At 52.6% G+C, this 19,552-nt stretch overlaps 1 protein-coding gene across 1 annotated transcript; it reads left to right on the top strand.

Annotated features, from left to right (window-relative positions):
• The first annotated feature begins 1,523 nt into the window (after positions 1-1,523).
• On the top strand, positions 1,524-17,999 carry IGFBPL1 (insulin like growth factor binding protein like 1). Its single transcript, XM_012769054.3, has 5 exons — positions 1,524-2,363; positions 10,708-10,817; positions 11,516-11,632; positions 13,291-13,449; positions 15,678-17,999. Exons 1-4 carry the CDS (start codon positions 1,694-1,696, stop codon positions 13,438-13,440), a joined length of 1,047 nt encoding a protein of 348 aa, XP_012624508.3. The 5' UTR covers positions 1,524-1,693; the 3' UTR covers positions 13,441-13,449; positions 15,678-17,999.
• The last annotated feature ends 1,553 nt before the right edge of the window (positions 18,000-19,552 follow it).

Genomic DNA, 19,552 nt, shown 5'->3' with positions numbered 1-19,552 from the left:
GGTCTAAGCCTGCTGGGGTTCCTTCTCCATGGTTCCTCCTTCAGCAGCTGCCGGGTGGACACGCACCTGCTCTGAGTGGGGCATTAGCTAGCCCCTGTGTTGGGTTTGGGTTGTGCTGAAGACGTAGAAAATCACACTCGTCCTGGCTGCCTGATTACTTACATGGGATTGCTCACCCCCTGCCAGATAATGAAGGTGCCTCAACTCCCTTCCCTGCTGGGAGAATTTGTCCCCCCTTTTCCCACCATCCCATAGGGACCTGAGGGTGTGGCCCACAGTGTTAACTGGAACCTGGGAACCAGAGAGAGGGAGAAGAACTAGGATCTGCTGGGCTACAGGCTTGTGGGCAATTTTAAAAGGAAATAGACACCACTGATCAACTTCAAAGCTTTGCAATGTTTTCTCCACCCAGATATTCAGACTTTGATGCCACAGGTTCAGTGTTGGAAAATGAGTCTCCTGCTTTAATTCTCAAAGAGCCCTTATGCATACATAATATTCTCCCTACCTTTTTTTTTTTTTTTTTTTTTTTTTGAGACAGAGTCTCACTTTGTTGCCCAGGCTAGAGTGAGTGCCGTGGCATCAGCCTGGCTCACAGCAACCTCAAACTCCTGGGCTCAAGCGATCCTTCTGCCTCAGCCTCCCGAGTAGCTGGGACTACAGGCATGTGCCACCATCCGCGGCTAATTTTTTCTATATATATTAGTTGGCCAATTAATTTCTTTCTATTTATAGTAGAGATGGGGTCTCGCTCTTGCTCAGGTTGGTTTCGAACTCCTGAGCTCAAAGGATCCGCCCGCCTCAGCCTCCCAGAGAGCTAGGATTACATCTCCCTACCTTTTAATAGGAATGTAGATCATATGTAAATGCGCCTTAGTGCAACTGTGTATCCCAACCAGCGTTAAGCACAAATTAATTTCATGATAATGATATTGTTCAGTTACTCTCCCTCCACGTTTGCATAAAAAGCAAGCAAATCATTTCTGTGTACGTATATTTGCCAATCACAACCATGTTTTGTCCAGTCCAGGACTCAGGGTCAGGAATGACAGCTCAGTTTGAGAAACTTAACGATCATGCCACCCAACCTCTAAGGCTTTGACTCCCTCCACGCTTCTTGCCAAGACTTGTCCTTAAACTCCTGTGACAGGGAGTTCACTACCTCTTTGGACAGCTAGGAAACATTAGAAAGTCTGAACTTACTAGGAAGCATGTCCCTGAAAAGTAGCATAGAGTATATCTCTTTTGTTTTCAAATCTTGCTTTGTTCATTTAACATTTTAAGCGTTTCCTTCACCTTACCAAACGATCTTAAATTTTTGCATGAATACGCATCCTCACACTTACAAATGTCATCATTGTGTGTTTTATAATTGCTGTTTTACTAAACAATGCATGGCAAGAGTGGCCTCTGGTAGCCGGGTTAGGAAACTGGGATACAGGGTGAAAGGGAAACCCTCTTTTCACCCTTACATCTATTTGTAATATATAATTTTTAAACCATATGCTCCCTTTTTAAAATAAAACCTTGAAAACTACTGAATTCAAAATAAAATAAAATAGCGCATCCTTCCGGGAGGATTTTGGAGCTGGTCTTGCATCTGGAGACTAAACGTCCAGTCTTGACTCTACCAGAGCGACCGCGGGCAGGTTCCCGCCCGACTGTGTCTGGGCTTCCCCAGGAGTCCAATGCGATGTCCCAGAGCTGGTCTCAGGACGTCCCTCCAGCTCGGAGCCCCGGCCGGGCGGGAGCCGCCGAGCCTCGCGGGTCCCGGCGCGGTGCAGCTGTCCGCGGGCGCCCCGCGGTGCGGGCCCGGCCAATCAGCGGCCGCGGGGCGGGAGGGGTGGCAGCGCCGCGCGCGCGGAGCGGAGCGCGAAGCAGAAGCAGAGGCGCCGCTGCCGTCCCGGAGCAGGCCATGCCGCGCTCGCCGCTGCTCTTCCCGCTGCTGCTTCTGCTGCTGCCGCCGCTGGCCCCGGGCCTCGGGCTCCGCGGTGCGGGCAGCCGGCGCCCCGAGTGCGGTCCGTGCCGTCCGGAGCGCTGCCCCGCGCCAGCCAGCTGCCCGGCGCCCGGGATCTCGGCGCGCGACGAGTGCGGCTGCTGCGCGCGCTGCCTGGGCGCGGAGGGCGCGAGCTGCGGGGGGCGGGCGGGCGCGCGCTGCGGCCCCGGCCTGGTGTGCGCCAGCCGGGCCGCCGGGGCGGCGCCCGAGGGCACCGGACTCTGCGTGTGCGCGCAGCGCGGCGCCGTCTGTGGCTCCGACGGCCGCTCCTACCCCAGCGTCTGCGCGCTGCGCCTGCGCGCTCGGCACTCGCCCCGCGCGCACCTCGGCCACTTGCACAAGGCGCGCGATGGTCCCTGCGAGTTCGGTGAGTTGGGTTCCGGCTCCGTGGGGGGCTCAGGCCAGTGAGAAAACGAGACGCAACTCTCTGGGGTGTGGGAAGAAGGATCCCCCCCGGGGAGCAGTGGACAGCAATGCCTGGGCCTCAGTTTCCCCTTTGGGACCAGTATTTCTCATCTCTCCCGGTGCTTAGGGAGACTGAGTAGTAATCCACATCCTGCACCCTCTCTGCCAAGCCCATGGAGACACCAGCCATGAAACTAGTCGGGCATTTGGTGAGCCTGCTGCCCTTTTGGGTACTTAAGTACTTGCTGGTGCAGTTATTTGCAGGCCTGACATGTTTGTCCCAGCAGGTGGGAGTTGGGGATGGGGGCCGGGGTGTCCTACTAGGTCTGAGTTTCTGGATATCCAGAGCCAGGTGGGTTGTTTGAATGGAGCGGAGGGAAGGTGAGGATGCCAACAAAGGAGAAACTCCAGACTGGGACTCACCAGGCCAGAGCACAAGGTTCTCAGATGTGGGGTGGGGCCCCCCTGGGGATCCTGAGGGACCTTTCATCCAGGACAGGTAAGACCTTTGGAGACCTAGGATCTGAAAATATTATAGTGCAGTGCCATCAGAGGCAGTCCCAGGTTTTGTGGGTGTAAGGCATATGAAATTTGGAGGGCCATGTCTTAAATAAAGGAAGAGAAAATTATGAATTGCTAGGAATTTAGAAACTTAACTTTCATTAACATCATAGTAAAACCATCTCTGGGGGCCATAACTGCCCACCCTGTATATATACTTTTTAAAAACCAAACAAAAAGAAATTGAAACATTAGTATAGGGATATCCAGGGAAGCATCCTGCTTTTCTGCTTCCTGAGCATGCGTGTGGCCTGCTGGTTAGGTTTTGGAGAACTGCCCCTGTGTACTCTGCCTGGAGGGGGCAGTGGAGAGTTTAGGGTGATGGGGCAGTGAGTCCCAAGGAGCATGGCTTGCAGCCTGGGGTTCAGGCTCCTGGGGAAGAATTCTGGCCTGGGCCTAATGACTTCGGCATCAAGAAAGAAGCCCGGGATTGGGGTGAGGCCTTTTCCAGACCTTATGAAGTGCCTAATATTATTTTCCTCCCAAGTATCCTAGGTAGATATACTCAAGTCCAGGAGACCTAATGGGTCATAACAGGAGGTGGGGCAGAAAGCCTCCTGTCCCAGGAAACATGAAAACAAGGTTCTGCCATTGATAAGCTGAAGCAGCTGCAGGAGCACAGGAAGGTCACCGTTGGCTATTCCTAGTCGGGCTCCCAGTGGACGGCAGAGCTGGCTGGGGGACCTTCCATGCTGCTGCTGGCTCCCTGAGCGACCCTTGCCCAGTCGCTTCCCCCCTCTGGCTGTGTCAGCCCTTGGGGAGCTGTGTGGAGGTCCCTTTCACTTTGCAAATTTGCTTCTGTCCTTTGGCACTTAAACAGCCTCGTCTTTTTCCTTTTTCTAGTTCCTGTCACTCGTTCTCACAATCTGCTTTCCTCAGCAGTTAATTCACAGGCAGTTCTTTGTCTCCAGACAGGTAACACTTTAACTCCACATGCAGGAGACGTAAGAAATGCTGACCAGGTCCCCAGAGTCTAAACAGTGCGGATAGTCTCAGACAATTCCTCCCTGGAGTGGTGTTCTGTTCCTCAGAGAAAGACGCCTTAAAGACATTGAGACCAAATCTGCTGTTAGGCAGAGGAGGAGGCTGAGACCCCGCCAGGGCAGGGCATGTGTCCAGGATGACCCTAAAGGCTGACCAGCTTCCAGGTCCCGGCACCCTGTCCATTGCTCTTTCAGGACAGGACCTGATAGTATTAAGTCAGGCAGATGGCGGTTGCCATGGTTACCAGAGTGAGGCCAGATGGCAGATGGAAACGCCATACCCCTAATTCATTGAAAATTACCAAATGACAAGTAAATGTGACAGCCCCTCCACTCTGATCTGTGCACTCTGGGGCCCACCCTAGGCACAGGCCCGGGGAATAAAGATGTTCACGGGGCCGAACGGAAGCAATCAGAAGCTGCTTTTCATGATCTCATTAGTGACATGTGAGGCCTCCCTGGAGTTCAGCCCCCCTTCCCTACCAGCATCTGTGTCACCCACTGCAGACCTGTCCTGGTGTGCTTGTGTGGCCCCTGCCCTTGTGTCCGGGTGAAGCATGAGGGTGTGGACAGGGGACATTTCCTAGCTGAGGCGGCACCTCATTCTGTGCTGCCCTAGAGCCATCTTTTATTCAGAAGACACAGCGGGAGCATTTTTTAATAATGCCCCTGGGGACCCTGGTTGAAGGAAAACAGACTGAGTCAGAGCGGGACTGTTCTGCTTCGGTATTGGTAATAAAATCACCCTCCCCGGCTCCCGGCTCCCTCCTGCCTCCTTCAGTGCCGAGCACCTTGACTTTAATGGAATAAGTATTTATTGCTCACAGTGTGGGGATGTGTTGTCACACGTGCCTCTGAGGGCCATGGGGAAGCAGTGTTCAGGCTTAAATCCTGCCCCTTCCCCCTGTGCTCTGCAGTGCCCCAAATTGCCTGACAATGAGAGTGGTCCTTTGATCAGCCCGTGTATGGAAGACCAGCATGTGAATAATTCTTTACTGCCGGAAATCGCTCATGCACCCGTCTTCTTACTTGATGTTTACAACTACCCTGGGGAGGCCTCACTCCCATTTAATAGAAGGGGAACTGAGGCAAGAAGAAGGGACTTCCCTGGAGCCACCTGGCGAGGCCCAGCTGTGATCGGGCTCCAGCCTGGGTTAGCCTGCTGTTTTCAGATCAGAGACACGCGTAGCTAGCCTGCTGGCGCCCTGGGTAGGAGGGTGCTGTTCATGCATTGGCCTTGAATCTCGAGGGCTTCTCAGTTTGGATCTGTCTTCCTGCTTCCCTCATCCATCTAGTTAGCACTGGTGTTGGCTCCTGAGAGGAACAGGAATAGCCCCAGAGAAGGGGAAGCATCTCGAAGGATGGGGAGAAAATCTCTAGGCTCAGAAGGGGGCTAGCACAGCGTGCACTGAGGCACAGAAGTGGGAGGCCCTTTGGCAGGTGTGGACGATTGGCAAGGTAGACGACACTGCTGAGTGGTTTGGTGTAGATCATTGCAAGGCTCGGTGCCAGAATAAAGGGTGAAGCTTCATCCCGTACTCAGTTACTGGTTCAGTTTCTCACGTGCAAGGCGTTAGCAGCAGCAATATGATTATCGCTGTCATTACCTTAAAAGGCTGGATTGTTCAGTGCGTGCACCTGAATTTTTTTGTTAACATTGGCGGAGGGTGCACGTCGATGTCGTGTTCGGAATGATGATTAGATAGGAGCAGGGTCCCGGGCCAGTACCCACCGGGCATCGAGCCCCAGCAGTTTCAATGAGCACTTGAAATCCTGAATCTTAGAAAATTCACCTTGGTTGAAATTCCAGCTCTGCTTAGAAACCTCGGTGTGTGCTAGGCGCGTGTTACCAGGTAACCAGAAGAGGCAGCGAATGCCACTTTGTGAGAGGGACAAAGAAGGGGGCCTCGTGCTCAAAAGCCTTTCATCGGAGGGAGGGGATCTGAGGCAGAGGCTGCAGGGAGTGGGATTAAGCCGTTTCTCGTTCCACCTCATAACGTGACTGTTAGCATAAATTATCAGGGCTGCTCAGCACATCGATTATTAAACTCTTTGGCTGTGGGCTTTCTCATACAAGCAGACAGGGTCCTGAGGGATGACTTTTGATATTCTTTCTTTCCCTAGCGCCATCAACTTTAAAGAAATCTCAGAGGCATGTGGGGAGATTTTTCATTCCAGCCATCAAGGGCCGCTGTAATTGATGGGGCAGAGGGAAAGATCGCCACACACTATAATAATAATATCGATCCCTTTCATTTGTACAGATCCACACAGTTAATAACGCAGTCACATCCATTATCTCCCTTCACCCCGAGGGTACGGGGCAGTGGTCATTTGCAGATAAAGAGGAAATGATTAGCAGCTTGTGCAAGTCCCATGGTCGGACCCCCGGGCATTTGAGTCTCCCTCCGGTTCGCTTTTGCCCACGCGACAGCACTGCCTCCTGTGATCGTGTACACGGGGGTGACTATTCTGTGTTGCTGCTGGTTAGACTTGGATGAGGGGATCTGTGCTGTCCCAGCATTTCTGGGGCTATTGTTGGCACGAGCAGAAGGAACCAGGTGTTCACAAGATGAGAGATGAGGGTGGCACTTTTGCAGACTGTGAACCAGGAGCTGTTCCCCGTCCCCAAAGCCACATTACTCTTGTGCAAAACAGGTACAAAGATTCCTCCAGCAGTGTGGTGGCTCTGGCATCATGTGTGCCTGGCTCCCGAGTGAGCGCGGGGAGAGGACGGACTCCTGTGTCCATTTTAAAGAAGAAGACAATGAGGCCAAGTCACAGCACTGGGAGGTGGCAAAGGAAAGATTTGAAACTGGGTTGCTCTGTCCCAGCCTGCCACAGTCCCTCCTGCATGTGGCAGTCATGACACTGAGCACTCCAGTGCCTCACTTGAGTGAGTCCTTAGGGACAGTAGGAACTCGGAATGTCCTGCTAGTGTAAGGACACATTGCCCGTGTCGTGGGGTATCTTCATAAGAGCTGTTCCCTGGGGACGGTGTTTGGGGTGGTTCCATTGTTGTGCAGAAAAAAGCTATATAGCAGGCCTAAGACTGTGTCCTCAGAAAGGCCTGCTGGCAAGGTTGGCCCTTGGCTGGTGTCTGGCAACTTTTTGGATTTCTGGAGGGTTCCCACCATTGCCAGAACTGGTAAGAGTGGCTCGCCATGCCTGAGCTATACAGACGATGGGGTTTATGCTGAGCACCGGCTGTCCCCCGGGAGCCTGGGATTTGGTACGCAGTAGGCAGGAGGTGCCTTCATGACCAGCCCCCAGTAGAAACCCTGGACACCGAGTGTCTCGTGAGTGTCCCTGGTGGGCAGCGTTCCACACAGTTGTGACTGTTCGTTGCTGCGCCCCGTGTGACTCCACTGGAACGGGCTCTGGGAAGCTTATGCCTGGCTCTCCCCACCCTGCCCGTTCCCTGTGCTGATTTTTCTTTGTGTCCTTCTGCTGTAATAAATCCTAGCCCGAGAACGACCACATGCTGAGTCCTGTGAGTCCTCCTAGCAAGTCACCAAAGCTGGGGGTTGGCTTGGGGACCCCAGCACGATCCTGACAGAACATAATCCCTTATTCTGGAATGGAGTCCATGTAGATAACACATGCTTCACTCTGAAAAATGGTGGGGAAGTTAATGGAGTCAGGGTGCCTGGGTTGGAGTCCTCCCTCCTCCAGGCACTTCACCCTGAGCCTTGGTTTCCTCATCTGTAAAAGGACAATGAAAACACCCCCCTCACAGGGCTGGCGTGAGGATTAAAGGGGTCATGTGCGTGGAAGGGGCCTCTGGGGAAAAGGCAGGATGGTCTTAGCACAGTGGATGAGAAGAGCTTGGGTTCGGGGGCCAGGTGGCAGGGCCTGTAGGCTCACCCCACCATTTAAGGCTGGGTGGCCCTGGGCAGCGCCCCCACCTGGCAGCTGGAGAGATTGCTGGGAAGACAAAGGGGTGATACCTGGAGGAGGAACAGCACCCACTGCGTTAGCTCGTGGCATTACCATTACTACTATTATTATCAATAGATTATTGATCATAAAGAGTTGTTGTGGCTAGAAATATTTTAAATTTAAAATCATATATTTTAATATAAAAAAACTATTAGGACAAGAGTAGCATGAGGAAACTTCTTGAGGTGACCAAGCTGTTCTCTATGTTGGTTATCATGGTAGTTACATGACTGTATGCATTTGTCAAAACCTAGAACTTCACACCAGAAAGAATGAATGTTGCTTTAGGTAAATTTTAAAATAAATAAAATGCTAAATATCCCTTTAACATACTGTAATGTGCTTTGACGTCCCCTTAAAAGCAGGAGGCTCTTATAGAAAAGCAGTGCTATTTTCTGCCAGGAAATCAGTGGCAAAGACAGTATTTCCAAGACAGACTTTCTTAATTGTAGTGAGAGAGAGAGAGAGAGAGAGAGAGAGAGAGAGAGAGAGAGAGAGAGAGAGAGAGAGAAGCACGAGGAGAGAGAAAGATGAATTGTGATTTACTGGTTTATTCATTTAGGCCTGAAAAGGACTGATGAAATCGCATTTAAAATTTATGACTTTACATGAACGAAAGTAAAACATGTTGATTGAGTGTCCCTTTGGAATCCGTCTCGGGCTTTGGAAGAAGAGTGCTTCCAACCGCACCACCGGGAGCCACTTGAGCGCCTGTTCTGTGGAGGAGGCGCTGGCTGGCGGGGCGACGTGAATAAATTAGACCCTCTTTGTCATCGCAGATGGGGCTCCTGCTGGAGAGCAGGGTGTCGTGGTTCTTTGTGGCTGTCAGACAATGTGGGAAATCTGGGACCTTGGTGCATGGGGCCTTTGGCACACACAGGCGTGGGGTCGGGCGTGGTCCCTTGGAGGCCAGTAGAGGGACACACTGAAGGCACGGGTGGATCAGGCAGCGGGAGCAGAGAGCAGCCTGGGCTGGGGAGGGCCGTCTCTATATTCAGCTCACTGGAGGCTCCAGAGGGCAGCCTTGGGATCAGCGGGCAGGAGTTACAGAGGGGAAGGTTTAGCTCTGGGCAAGGACGAGCTTCCTTACCAGCAGAGCCTTGCGACATGGAAAAGCCTGGCTCCGGAGGCAGTGAGCTCTCAGTCGCTGGAGGCGTGCAAGTGGAGGCTGGATGAGTATGTCATAGACCATCAGGCACAGGAGCTTGAGCTGGGATGAAAGAGGGCCTCTCCAGTTTGAGACTCTGTAGCTCTAAGACAATTTTCCAGAGACATTTTGGCACCAGCAGGACAGAGTCTGCTTCCCAGTCTGCCTGGAGGGGCCAGATCAGTCTCCTTCCTGCACCCTTCCCTCCTGTGCCTGTGGGTGTGGCTGGAACCCGCCCTTCACCCCTTTGCTTCTCCCCCTTCTGCTCCCCTGTTTTATTGCAGGAACAGTATTGCTAAGTGGGTAAGGGCCCTGTCCCTCTCAGGGTGGGCCTGCAGAGAGCAGCAAGGCTGTCCTTGAGTCCTGGCAAAGCCCTGGGAGTCGTAGACCCTGCAGTTTGATGGCCTGGAAATCAATATGTTTCTTTCTTCATCCAATCTTGTGTTTGAAGGTGGGGACCTGCTCTTGGCCCTCACTTGCATATCATGTTAGCTTAAGCCATCGCCCCCACCCTGACTGCATGGTTAGATCAGCTGGACAGCCCTGGGAAGCAGAGGAGGAGACCTGAGCCTGAGTGTCCCCTGGCCAGGCCTCCACCCTGCACCCTGCCCACGGTGCTGTGGAGCTGGATGCCAGGGTGCCCGAGCTTGCCGACCAGTGCAGGTGACCCAAACGCTGGACTGCAAGGCAGGCTGGGTTCAGCAGGTCAGAGAGGTGCAGATCCTGGTCCTGGGCGAGGGTGCTACTGCCAAGCCCTACAGGATGGGTGAGGTGTCCAGCTATGGAGGTGGGGGCGGGGGAGAGAAGGGGCATGCAGAGGGCAGGCAGGGCGGGGAGGGCTGCTAGATGGGGCTGGAAGGCTGAGCCAGCCAGACATGACCCTTATGGCCCAGTGCAGCAGAGCAGATGCTGGGCACAGGGCAAGGCAGAGTGTGCAGTATGAGCTAAGAATTTCTAGCTCCCGGTCCTGTCCGGAGAGCCACACCCTGCCCCTCCTCTCTGTGACGTCTGGCAGCCTAAACCACATTCGCCTGATTCCTTCATTCGTCCCAGCTGGGCAACTTCAGTCTGTTTGCTGGATTTCCAGGTCTGCAGTTTCGCCCTTGCCGGTGGGGAGGTATGTAGGGTTGGGAGGCACTGGGGGGGTCGGAGCTCCGAGCATGCAAATGGGCGTCTCGAATGCACCACGGGGGGGCTCAGCTCCAGGGTGCTGCAGCTGCTCTGCCTGCCACCCCCTTCCCACCGCCCTCCGCGTGGAAGGAGAAAAGCCCATCTGTTAGAAGGCTCTGCCGTTGGTGACGTGGTGCCAGGCCCCCTCGGAGTCTGCCACCATGTCCTTTAGTAGAGCCGAAAGCAGATGGCAGCCGGGCCTGGAAGGCGCCCAGAGGGAGTGTGCTGAGACCCGGCTCTGCCATAGACGCGCCAGGGGACTTTGGGAAGTCACCTTTCCTCTCTGCACTTCTGTTTTCCTGTTGGTAAAACAAAGGCGGTGTGTCAGGGCGTCTTTCAGGTCTGAGGAGGACTCTCCCGTGATTCCTGTCTGAGGGTCTGGAGAGCGTCTGCCCTGCCCCTGACGTCGGGACGTCCCCGAGGGCTCTCAGCAGGCAGAATTTCAGAGGTGGGGTGCCTGGAAGCTGGCAGGGCAAAGACTGTGTCTGTTTGTCTCCTCCTAGCTCCTGTGGTCGTCATTCCTCCCCAGAGCGTCCACAACGTCACCGGGGCACAGGTGTGCCTGTCCTGTGAGGTGAGGGCCGTGCCCACGCCAGTCATCACGTGGAAGAAGGTACTTCCGCACGAGGACTCGCATGAGATTGTGCGTGTGGGGGAGAGAGACAGGGAGACACAGAAGGACAGATGTGGGTGGTAAAGGCTTTTTCTTTTAAGTGTGACTGTGTTTGTGTCTTTATAGATGGGCCAGAGGATTAAGACAAGATGCCTAATGTACCACTCCTCTGCCTAAAAACTTTCGCCCCAGAGCTCTCTCTAGAAAGGGGGGACCGCAGTCCTTCCTGCGCCCTTTCCTCCTGTGGCCGCCAGAGCTCTGTTGTTACCCAGCCTGCAGCCGCGGCAGTGACCACAGAGCCTTCTTCACCGAGGAGCTGCGTTTTACACAGACCCGGCTGGTGGCAAGACACCCAGTCCTATTCCAAAACCAAATCTTCCAGAAGCCCAGTTTTTGAGAGACTGGCAAGGGTCACACAGCTGCCGTCCCTTTATCTGGACAGCCCCGAGATGGGTGGTGGGCGAAGTTCTGAACTGCTTCCGCGAGAGAGCGGTGATGCGAGCATCTCGCTGTCCAGCAGGGGGTGCTGTCCGCACGAATAGGTTTAAAAAGCGACTGACGTTTGAATAGGAATGAGAGATGCTGGGGTTTCGGCCTTTGAGTCAGTGGCTGGAGGAGGGCGAGGGGGGCTGTGAGGTTGTCGTCCTTATCTAGAAATACTTTTTCTAAACCTCTCCTGGTTTTTCTGCCCTCTATAGGTCACACAATCCCCTGGGGGCACCCAGGTGCTGGAGGAGTTGCCCGGGGACCGTGTCAATATGGCTGTCCAGGTGCGAGGGGGCCCTTCTGACCACGAGGCCACCGCCTGGATTTTGGTGAGTGTTTAGGATTACTGGATATTACTGACGGACCTCTATAAACCACGCCTTTATGTTTCTGGAACACGTGACACGTTTCAAAGCTGCCCTTATCCATTTCTCACTGGATCCTTCAGTAACTAGGAGGCAGGCAGGGCAGGTTGCATGTCTCCTGAGAGCATAAGTGACCTGCCACAGTGGGCGGAGTGACAGCCCCCAGAGATGTCCACATCCTAATCCCCAGAATCTGTGGGTAGGTTACGTGCCATGGCAGGGAGGGGGTTAAGGTGGCTAAACAGCTGACTGTAAGGTACAGGGACTGGCCTGCATCATCCAGGTGGCCCAGCTTAAAGGTGGGTCCTTAAATGTGGACGCAGGAGGCAGGAGAGTCAGAGGCAGAGGGAGGCAATGTGAGGAGGACTTGCCCCGCCATTGCTGGCTTTGAAGATGGAGGAAGGGGACACGGCCAAGGAGTGCCAGCATTCTCTGGAAGCAGGAAAAGGCAAGACGACAGAAGTCCCCGAGAGCCTGCAGGAAGAGTGCAGGCCTGCCCACACCTTCATTTTAGCCTGCTGAGACCCACCTGGGCTTCTGACCCCCAGCACTGTGGATGACAGATCTGTTTGTTTTCAGCCACTAAGCTTGTGGCAGTTTGTTAAAGCAGCAGTAGGAAACTAGTGCACCTGCCTAGGATCCCGTGGCTGATAACGGGGACAATGGCATGTTCAAGTCCCCGTCCAGGGTCCTTTTTATGCCACTCGTAGCATTTTGGCCAAGATTGGGGATGCCACCTGTTTGAAAGAGTGATGGGATGAGGTGATAGGTCTATGTTGAGCTGGTCACTGTACCTCTCTGAGCCTCAGTTTCCACCAGCATAAAAAGAGGGCTTTGAATTGAGTAACTTCTGACAGCCCTTGTGGCCCAACAGTCTGTGACTTAGCTGTGGCCCGACAGTCCATGACTTACTCCTGTAAAATGACGGTAACGATGCTCACCCTTTACCCATGATTGGCATGAGTTCAAAATGAGGTGGCGCGCACGGCCCGCCCCACCGTCCGTAGGTGATGCAATTGAGAGAGGCAGTTATAACACGGCAGAGCGACAGAGGGGTGAGCTGGGTAGTTCTGCGCATCCTCAGGATGCCTGCTGAGGTGTCTTCCTCATGCCACCCGGGGAGGGCGGTGGCTCTTCTCCCCCCAGCTGAGAGGCTGGGGATGCCATCGGGTGTGGCTTTGTCAAATCAAGCACATCCCCCACTTTCTTACAAGAAAAGACAGGGAGGGGAAAACAGTTATCTCTGGTGGTAGTTTGTAAAGACTGCCCCGACAGGGAACACTTTGTGGGTCATTCTTTGGTTAGTAGACTTTTGTTCTTCTTTGAGGTGTTTTCCTTATAATCTATACCTGTCACCTTCAATTAAAGGAACAGGCAGCTCACAGTACAAGGCCGCAGTGCAGAGGAATTATTGCCATGAGAGCCACAATAGGGAGAGTGCCCTTCTCGAGGGTCCCTGAGAAGGAAGTTTAGCTTTGGGCTCCTTGGCAGCCACGGCGAGAAGAGAAATAGGGCAAGGTGTGTCTTAGTCCAGAAAGGAAGAAGTATTCAGACTGATCATTCAGAACTAAATAAGGAGGTCATTTCGCTGTGCCATAGACCCTTGCCTGTTGTGTTTCCAGATCAACCCGCTGAGAAAGGAAGACGAGGGCGTGTACCAGTGCCACGCGGCCAACCTGGTTGGGGAAGCGCGGTCCCACGGCACGGTGATGGTTCTCGAGCTGAGTAAACCCAAGAGCCCCCGCTTCCCGGCTCCAGATGACCGCATGTGATGGAGAGGCGTAGGTGCTCTAAGTCGTTTTCAGTATTCCTTCACCCACTGCACAAGAGATTTGAGGTGGCTTATAAGATGTGTCATTAAAAAGGAGGAAAACACAAAGGTGGAGGGAACCAGAGGGCAAGCAGAAGTAGGAGCGTGTTAAGACGCGCGGGTCGAACCTCTGGCGTGTCCCGCACACGTTTCGCTCTGAGCTCCCAGCGCGCAGGCCGAGCTGTGAACACGGTGGGCGTCGTAACCTGAAGAGGCCAGCTGTGTTTTTCTGTTTCTGAGGCTGCAGGAATATTTCCTCTGGGTCCTCCCAGAGGCCGCACTGAGAGAGCTAGCAGACGGTGCCATTGTGGCGGCATCCGGGTGAGACACGTTCCTGCTTTGTGTGTTCCCGGGCTCTTCCTCCCGTTGCAGCTCTCTGTCCCCGGGCCGCCTCCCTGTCCTCAAGACCTCGTGCTGCTTAGCTGCACGGCTCCTGCGGGGTGAGGGCAGGGCAGAGAGGTCTGTGTGTCTCCTCTGGCCAGGGGCTCTTTGTCACACTCACACAGGTGACAGCTGGGGTTGCATCTGTGCCCGCCTACAGGTGGACTGTGAACTTGGGAAACGAAGCAGCTTATTAGCCAGCTTTTGCTGCGCAACGCCCCCAAAGCCTCGCTGGTTCCCAGCTGCAGACATTTATCTCTTGTTCACGTTTCATGTCACACACAGCTGTGGCTCGGCCATGGCTCCACCCCACGTGTCCTTTCATCTGGCACCCGGCTGGAGGAGCAGTCCCAACGTGGAACATGTCTGTTCTGTGGCAGAAGGGACGAGTAAGAGGCCAAGCCGCCCACACCGTCGTGTTTAAGGCCTCTGCTAAAGCCTGACGGGTGTCGCGCCTGCTTGCAGTCCATTGGCCAAAGCAGGTCCCGCAGCCACACCCAGTGCGGTGGGAGTTGGGGGTGCGCTCCTGGCACCAGAGGCGCAGGGCAGGGACATGTGGTCCTCCTACAGTCCCGAATAGTCACCGTCACCAAGGCCACCCACATGTGCTTAATAGAGCAGGAAGAATGAGAAACAGGTCTGATAGAGTTTCCTAAAAGCAGAAGGATTTTGCTATAGTTTTAATCATAGTATTCTTTTAGCCACTATTACTGCATGCCTTCTGTGTGCGAGGCCTCACAGCAGGTCTGTAGGCACGCCCCGAAAAATGAAGCGTGAATGTTATTATAATGAATACAAGGAATGCAATGCTCAGGGAAGGGGGGTGAGGCAGGAGGAGCTCTCAGGACTGGGGAAAACAAAGGAGAATCGTGAGGAAGTGGCAGTGGATTGAAGGATGGGTGTATGTGAGTAACGTTAGAGGTCCTAGACATGGGGAGAAAAATATGAAAATGTAGGAAGTCGGCAAAGAGTTAAGAGATTGGGTCTTAAAGCTGCCTTCTTGGTACTTTACTTTTTTGTTTATATAGATATATGTTTCATGATTAAAATATATAATATTTGTACACACACAATGACAGAAATGATTCTGGAGTGTGAATAGTCTATTATAGATGATGTTGAAAAGCCAACAGCTGGGGCACAGTGGCTCACACCTGTAATCCCAGTACTTTGGGAGGCCAAGGTGGGACTGCTTGAGGCCAGGAATTGAGGCCAGCCTGCGCAACATAGTGAGACTCCCATCTCTACAAAAATAAAAGCATCATCCAGGTGTGGTGGTACATGCCTGTAGTCCTAGGTACTTGGGAACAGAGGTGGGAGGATTGCTTGAGGCCAGGAGCTCAAGATTATAGTGAGCTATGATCCAGCCACTATACTCTAGCCTGGGTGACAGAGCAAAACTCTGTCTCTAAAAAAAGAAAAAAACAAAACAAAAGGAAGCCAAGAAGAATCATGGAATTTTTAAGAATATCACTGCTGCCCAGGTCTAGAGTTCCCTGTATAACACATAGTATTGTCCAGCTCTTGCTTGCATACCCCCAGTGATGTAGAGCTCACTACCACCACATAGACAACCATGTTTGGATTTTCCAATGGCTGGAAAGTTCTTCCTCTTGTTAAGCTGGAATCTGAAATGTCTAGTCATTGGTCTTAAATGTATTCTTGGTTCCCCACGGGGCCCTTGCACTCCCCACTGGCACATTCCTTGCCAAGAGGTTTGAAGTGAGGGACTGTTCGCCCGCCTCCCGTGTAGCACACAGCTGACTGTAACACAGCAGGCTGCTTTTCTCTAATTCTTTCCCCTCGTTTTCTTTCCAGGGTCTTAGGAACATTGATCACGGGATGACCGAAAAGTCAAGTTATGGATCTTTGTGCTTTGTGAAGAGTTGCAAAAACTGTGTTTGTAGATGACCCCTTTTGTATAATTTTAAAAATTAGATGCAAACTAGATTCATATGCAGATGTAGTTTTTAGCAGGAAAACTTTGGGAAAACAGACATGCACGTGGGATTTTATACTTTTGAAATGTATTGCTCCACGAGAATTCCTTTTTTAATCACTCCCTCCCAGGGAGATCACATAGTTGTGTGTTTGTGATTCTAAAGGGCTCAAAACAAGGCATGTGTCACCTGTGACTCTTTACCTCATTTGTCTGTGACCTCTTAGTGGGTGCTCTGTGACTTAGCGTGTGCTGTAGAAGGAGGGAGGAGGGTCCTGGCTCTCCTCTGCCTGACCTTAACTTTCTGTGTGACCCGGGCAGGTCCCTCCTACTCTCTGGGCCCTGGTCTCTTCACCTGGAAGTGTGGCATTTGGACTGGATGTTACCAGTGTCCCCTCTGGCCCTGCCATCCTACAGGAAGATGGCCCTATGGAACACAGGAAGTGTGGTCTTAGCATTTTTTTTAGAAATGGTATTCCTTCTAAAACAAATTCCATTGCTCATACCAGAGTGTGGACAGCTGGCTATAGCTCTTCTATTCCTGGCTTTTACCTATTTTAAAGAGATTTAGTCTTAGATACTCTCCTAGATTCAGGAGCCCCTGGCTGGGTGTTTGGAGACCACAACGTCCACTTGGTAGCCCCACATTCTCTAACCAGGGGGTCTGTGGAGATCTGGCTTTTGGACACCAATGTAGAAAGGGGCCAGTGTCCTCTGGGCTGTGGAATTGGAGTGTAGTAGAATATATTTCACTTATAGACATTTTGGCCTCATCTAGGAATAAGGCTTTCTTTTTGTCTTTTTTAGTGAAAAAAGAATATGTACTGTCTGGTCTAAAAAAGATAGATCTCTAGGTGATTACAATTTTTTAAAGCCAAAATTGGGATCCTTTATTATGGACTATCCTTTACATTCATGAAGCTCTTTCCCAGCTGTGGTCCTAACTCTAGGAGGGTGGCCAGGGCAGGTGTTAGTGTCTCTCCCTTTTGCAGATGAAGAAACCAGGCTCTAGATGGTAAAGCTATAATACTTGCCCAAGGTCTCTGAGCAGGGCCAGGACTCGGGGCACCCGGCCCTCCTTGCCACCCTTTCTGCTCCATGGTGCTACTTCTCGGGGCAATCCCGGGACTGTGTAAAAGAAGATGCTGCCAATCCCACAGGTTTCAGGGACCTTTACCAAGGTTCATCCCACCTTCTAAAGCACACTCTCATGCCACTCACATTGAGCATTATCACATTTTAGAATCCTTGTTAGGATGGGATTTTACTGCCTTTAAGCCTGGCCATTCTGTACCTAAGATATTGGGATAGTGTCATGGCAGAACAAGACTAGCCTGGGAATCTGGAAACAAGTGGTCCATTTGCATGTCTCTTTCTGGCTTGCTGTGTGACCCTGAGCAAGTCCCCTTCACTTTCTGGGCCTCAGTGTCCTCATTTGAGTAAGAGGGGAATGAAACTAGGTGAGTGGTTTGCAGAACTTAAAACATTAGAGCCGCTCTATCCAAACAGTTGAGATTGAACTTGATCAAACTGGAAGCTGCTCTTTTCTGTTGGGGGTTGGGGCTGCTGGGGGATCTGCTCATCCCCCCTCACCAATCAGCACCCCCTGCCCCTACTCCCTTCTCCCCCACTGTGATTTATTTCTGTGTTGGAGGGTCTGCAGTTAATGCCCCTGTGATTTGAATGGCTGGGAACTGATGTGGTCAGGCCCTTGGTGAAACTGTCGGAAGGAATGGTGGTGCTGTGGTTCTGGAGAAGGGAGTAGAACAACATCACGCGTCGGCTAATGAGCACATTCTGCAGAGTCAATTGAATGGCCTCAAATTTGCCTAGACCCAGAGAGCAGGGTGCACGGACCTCCGGCGGTTGCAGTGCTGAGCAGCAAGAGCGTATAGGGCTGGCTTTAGTATGCAAACATAAATAAATAATACATGTCACACTGTCTAGAATTTTTACCAAAACCAAAAAGGCGGATTAACATGATCGTTCCAACCTAATGGCTTTTGAAATGTGAGTACCCAAAGACCTCTTCAGTGGCTAAGAGAACGTGTGCTGTGGCTGCTGTCATCACGTGGAGACATGATCATCCCTCCCCCCAAAGCCTGTGTCTTTCTACCCTGTTTTCATAGACGTCCTGATGCCACGACCTCTGCACCCTGACAATAAATGTTTTTAAGGATAGTCTTTGTGGTTTCTTTGTCCTAGGAATGCTGCTGTAGGTGGGCCCAAGTCCCACTGGTATTTCTTTACCGTCCCTTATGCACGTTAGCCCTTTTTTCTGCTTACCCTCAGCAGCTACTTCAGTCCAAATCCTCCTTCCCTCTCACTCCCGGGCTGTGGGCACAGCCCCGCCTGGTCACCGTGCCTGCAGTTTTCAACCAGCCCCGACCATCTTACGCTCCTGGCAGCCTGAGCCTTCTGACTGCCCCGAACGTGTGTGTCCTACCGTGCGAGCATCCTAGCATTAAATCCACTCGTCGAGTTCTGCACTGTGTTGTCTCCCACACACGACAGGTAGCACCCTTCACACGGGACACTTGGCCACATGAAGGCGTGTGGGACCAGGTCCTGCCCCCAGACTCAGGTGGCGAAATGGGTGGGACAGGTTTTCCGTCCCGCTGGGCAGCGCAAGGTGTCTGCTTTGTGGTCAGAGCAGGGCGCAATCAGGAAGGACTTCTCAGGAGAGGAGGTGTTTGAGCTGGCTGCGGTGGGCATGGGGGGCTCCAGGCTAAGGAAACAGCATGAAAATAGGGTCGGTGGAGAAATGCAGTGTAGTCTGTGAACAGGGTCAGTGGCCAGGGACTGCTGCTTGGGGCTGTGGCAGCAGGTAGGTGGCAGTTTTAGGCCACAGCCCTAAATGCCATCAGAGGAGGGTGAATTTGATGCTGTAAGCAGGGGACAGCCTGTATCTCAGTCTTCAGTTGTCGTCTGGGTCATAGTTGGGTTTGAGGACGATAATGCTAAGGCCAGTGTTCAATCCTAAATGTATCCACTTTCCCCCTTTAAAAAAAAGGCTAGTTTTTAGTGAAGGTGGATTTTTTTTTCTTTAAGCTTTGTAGTGAAATTAATTCCTACGTCTTTAAAAACACTGTGCTGCCCGCTCCCCGAGGGCTGGATGATGTGGGAGAAGTGAACACGGAGAACATCGAGCAGCTGCAGTCTCCCCTAATGAATTTCCTCATTCCCAGCCTTTGCCAGGGCCTTTTGAACATTAAATCAGAGAGTGATTGTTCTGTGAGGTTTTAATTAATTCAGGGAAACCCAAGTGCTCTGGTGTCTGCAGTTAATGAATTCAGAATGTGGGAGCCCATCACCCGGGGCAGAATCGGGTACCAATTCCTGCCCGGGCTCCGGCCCGGTGGGGCTGACTTCTCTCTCTTGGAGGGTGAGCTCACTACAGGGTTCAGCCTCCAGCGCACCCGGGGGCTGGGGAGTGTTAGCACCAGGAGGCAGAGTTGCCTGTGTCCCTTTTCACTATGGCTGTCTCTTCCGCGTGCCCGAACCTCCCTTGTAATATTAGGGAGTGGCTGATTGTCGAGGGAAGAGTAAAAATTATCAGTACTAGGGAATGGGGCGACAGCAGTCTCTCCTTCCTCCGTGCATAAGTCCACCTGTCACGCACATTTGCAGAGCACCTACTGTGTACCAGGCGTCCCTAGGTGTTGAGGGCTTGCCTGTTGCCCTGGCACAGAGAGCTGCTCACAGTGCCAGACATGACCCTGTCTCTCTAGGCTGCCGAAGGTGCATGCAGTTG

This window comes from Microcebus murinus, chromosome 12, assembly GCF_040939455.1.
Source record: "Microcebus murinus isolate Inina chromosome 12, M.murinus_Inina_mat1.0, whole genome shotgun sequence".
NCBI classification, from domain to species: Eukaryota; Metazoa; Chordata; class Mammalia; order Primates; family Cheirogaleidae; genus Microcebus; species Microcebus murinus.
This window is presented reverse-complemented; position numbering and strand designations above follow the sequence as displayed.

Excerpts from the sequence above, each read along its gene's own strand:
- IGFBPL1 (XM_012769054.3), top strand. The coding sequence starts at position 1,694 with ATGTCCCAGAGCTGGTCTCAGGACGTCCCTCCAGCTCGGAGCCCCGGC. Across the intron at positions 10,818-11,515 it reads CAGTCATCACGTGGAAGAAG|GTCACACAATCCCCTGGGGG; the intron begins GTACTTCCGCAC and ends TGCCCTCTATAG. Across the intron at positions 11,633-13,290 it reads AGGCCACCGCCTGGATTTTG|ATCAACCCGCTGAGAAAGGA; the intron begins GTGAGTGTTTAG and ends TTGTGTTTCCAG.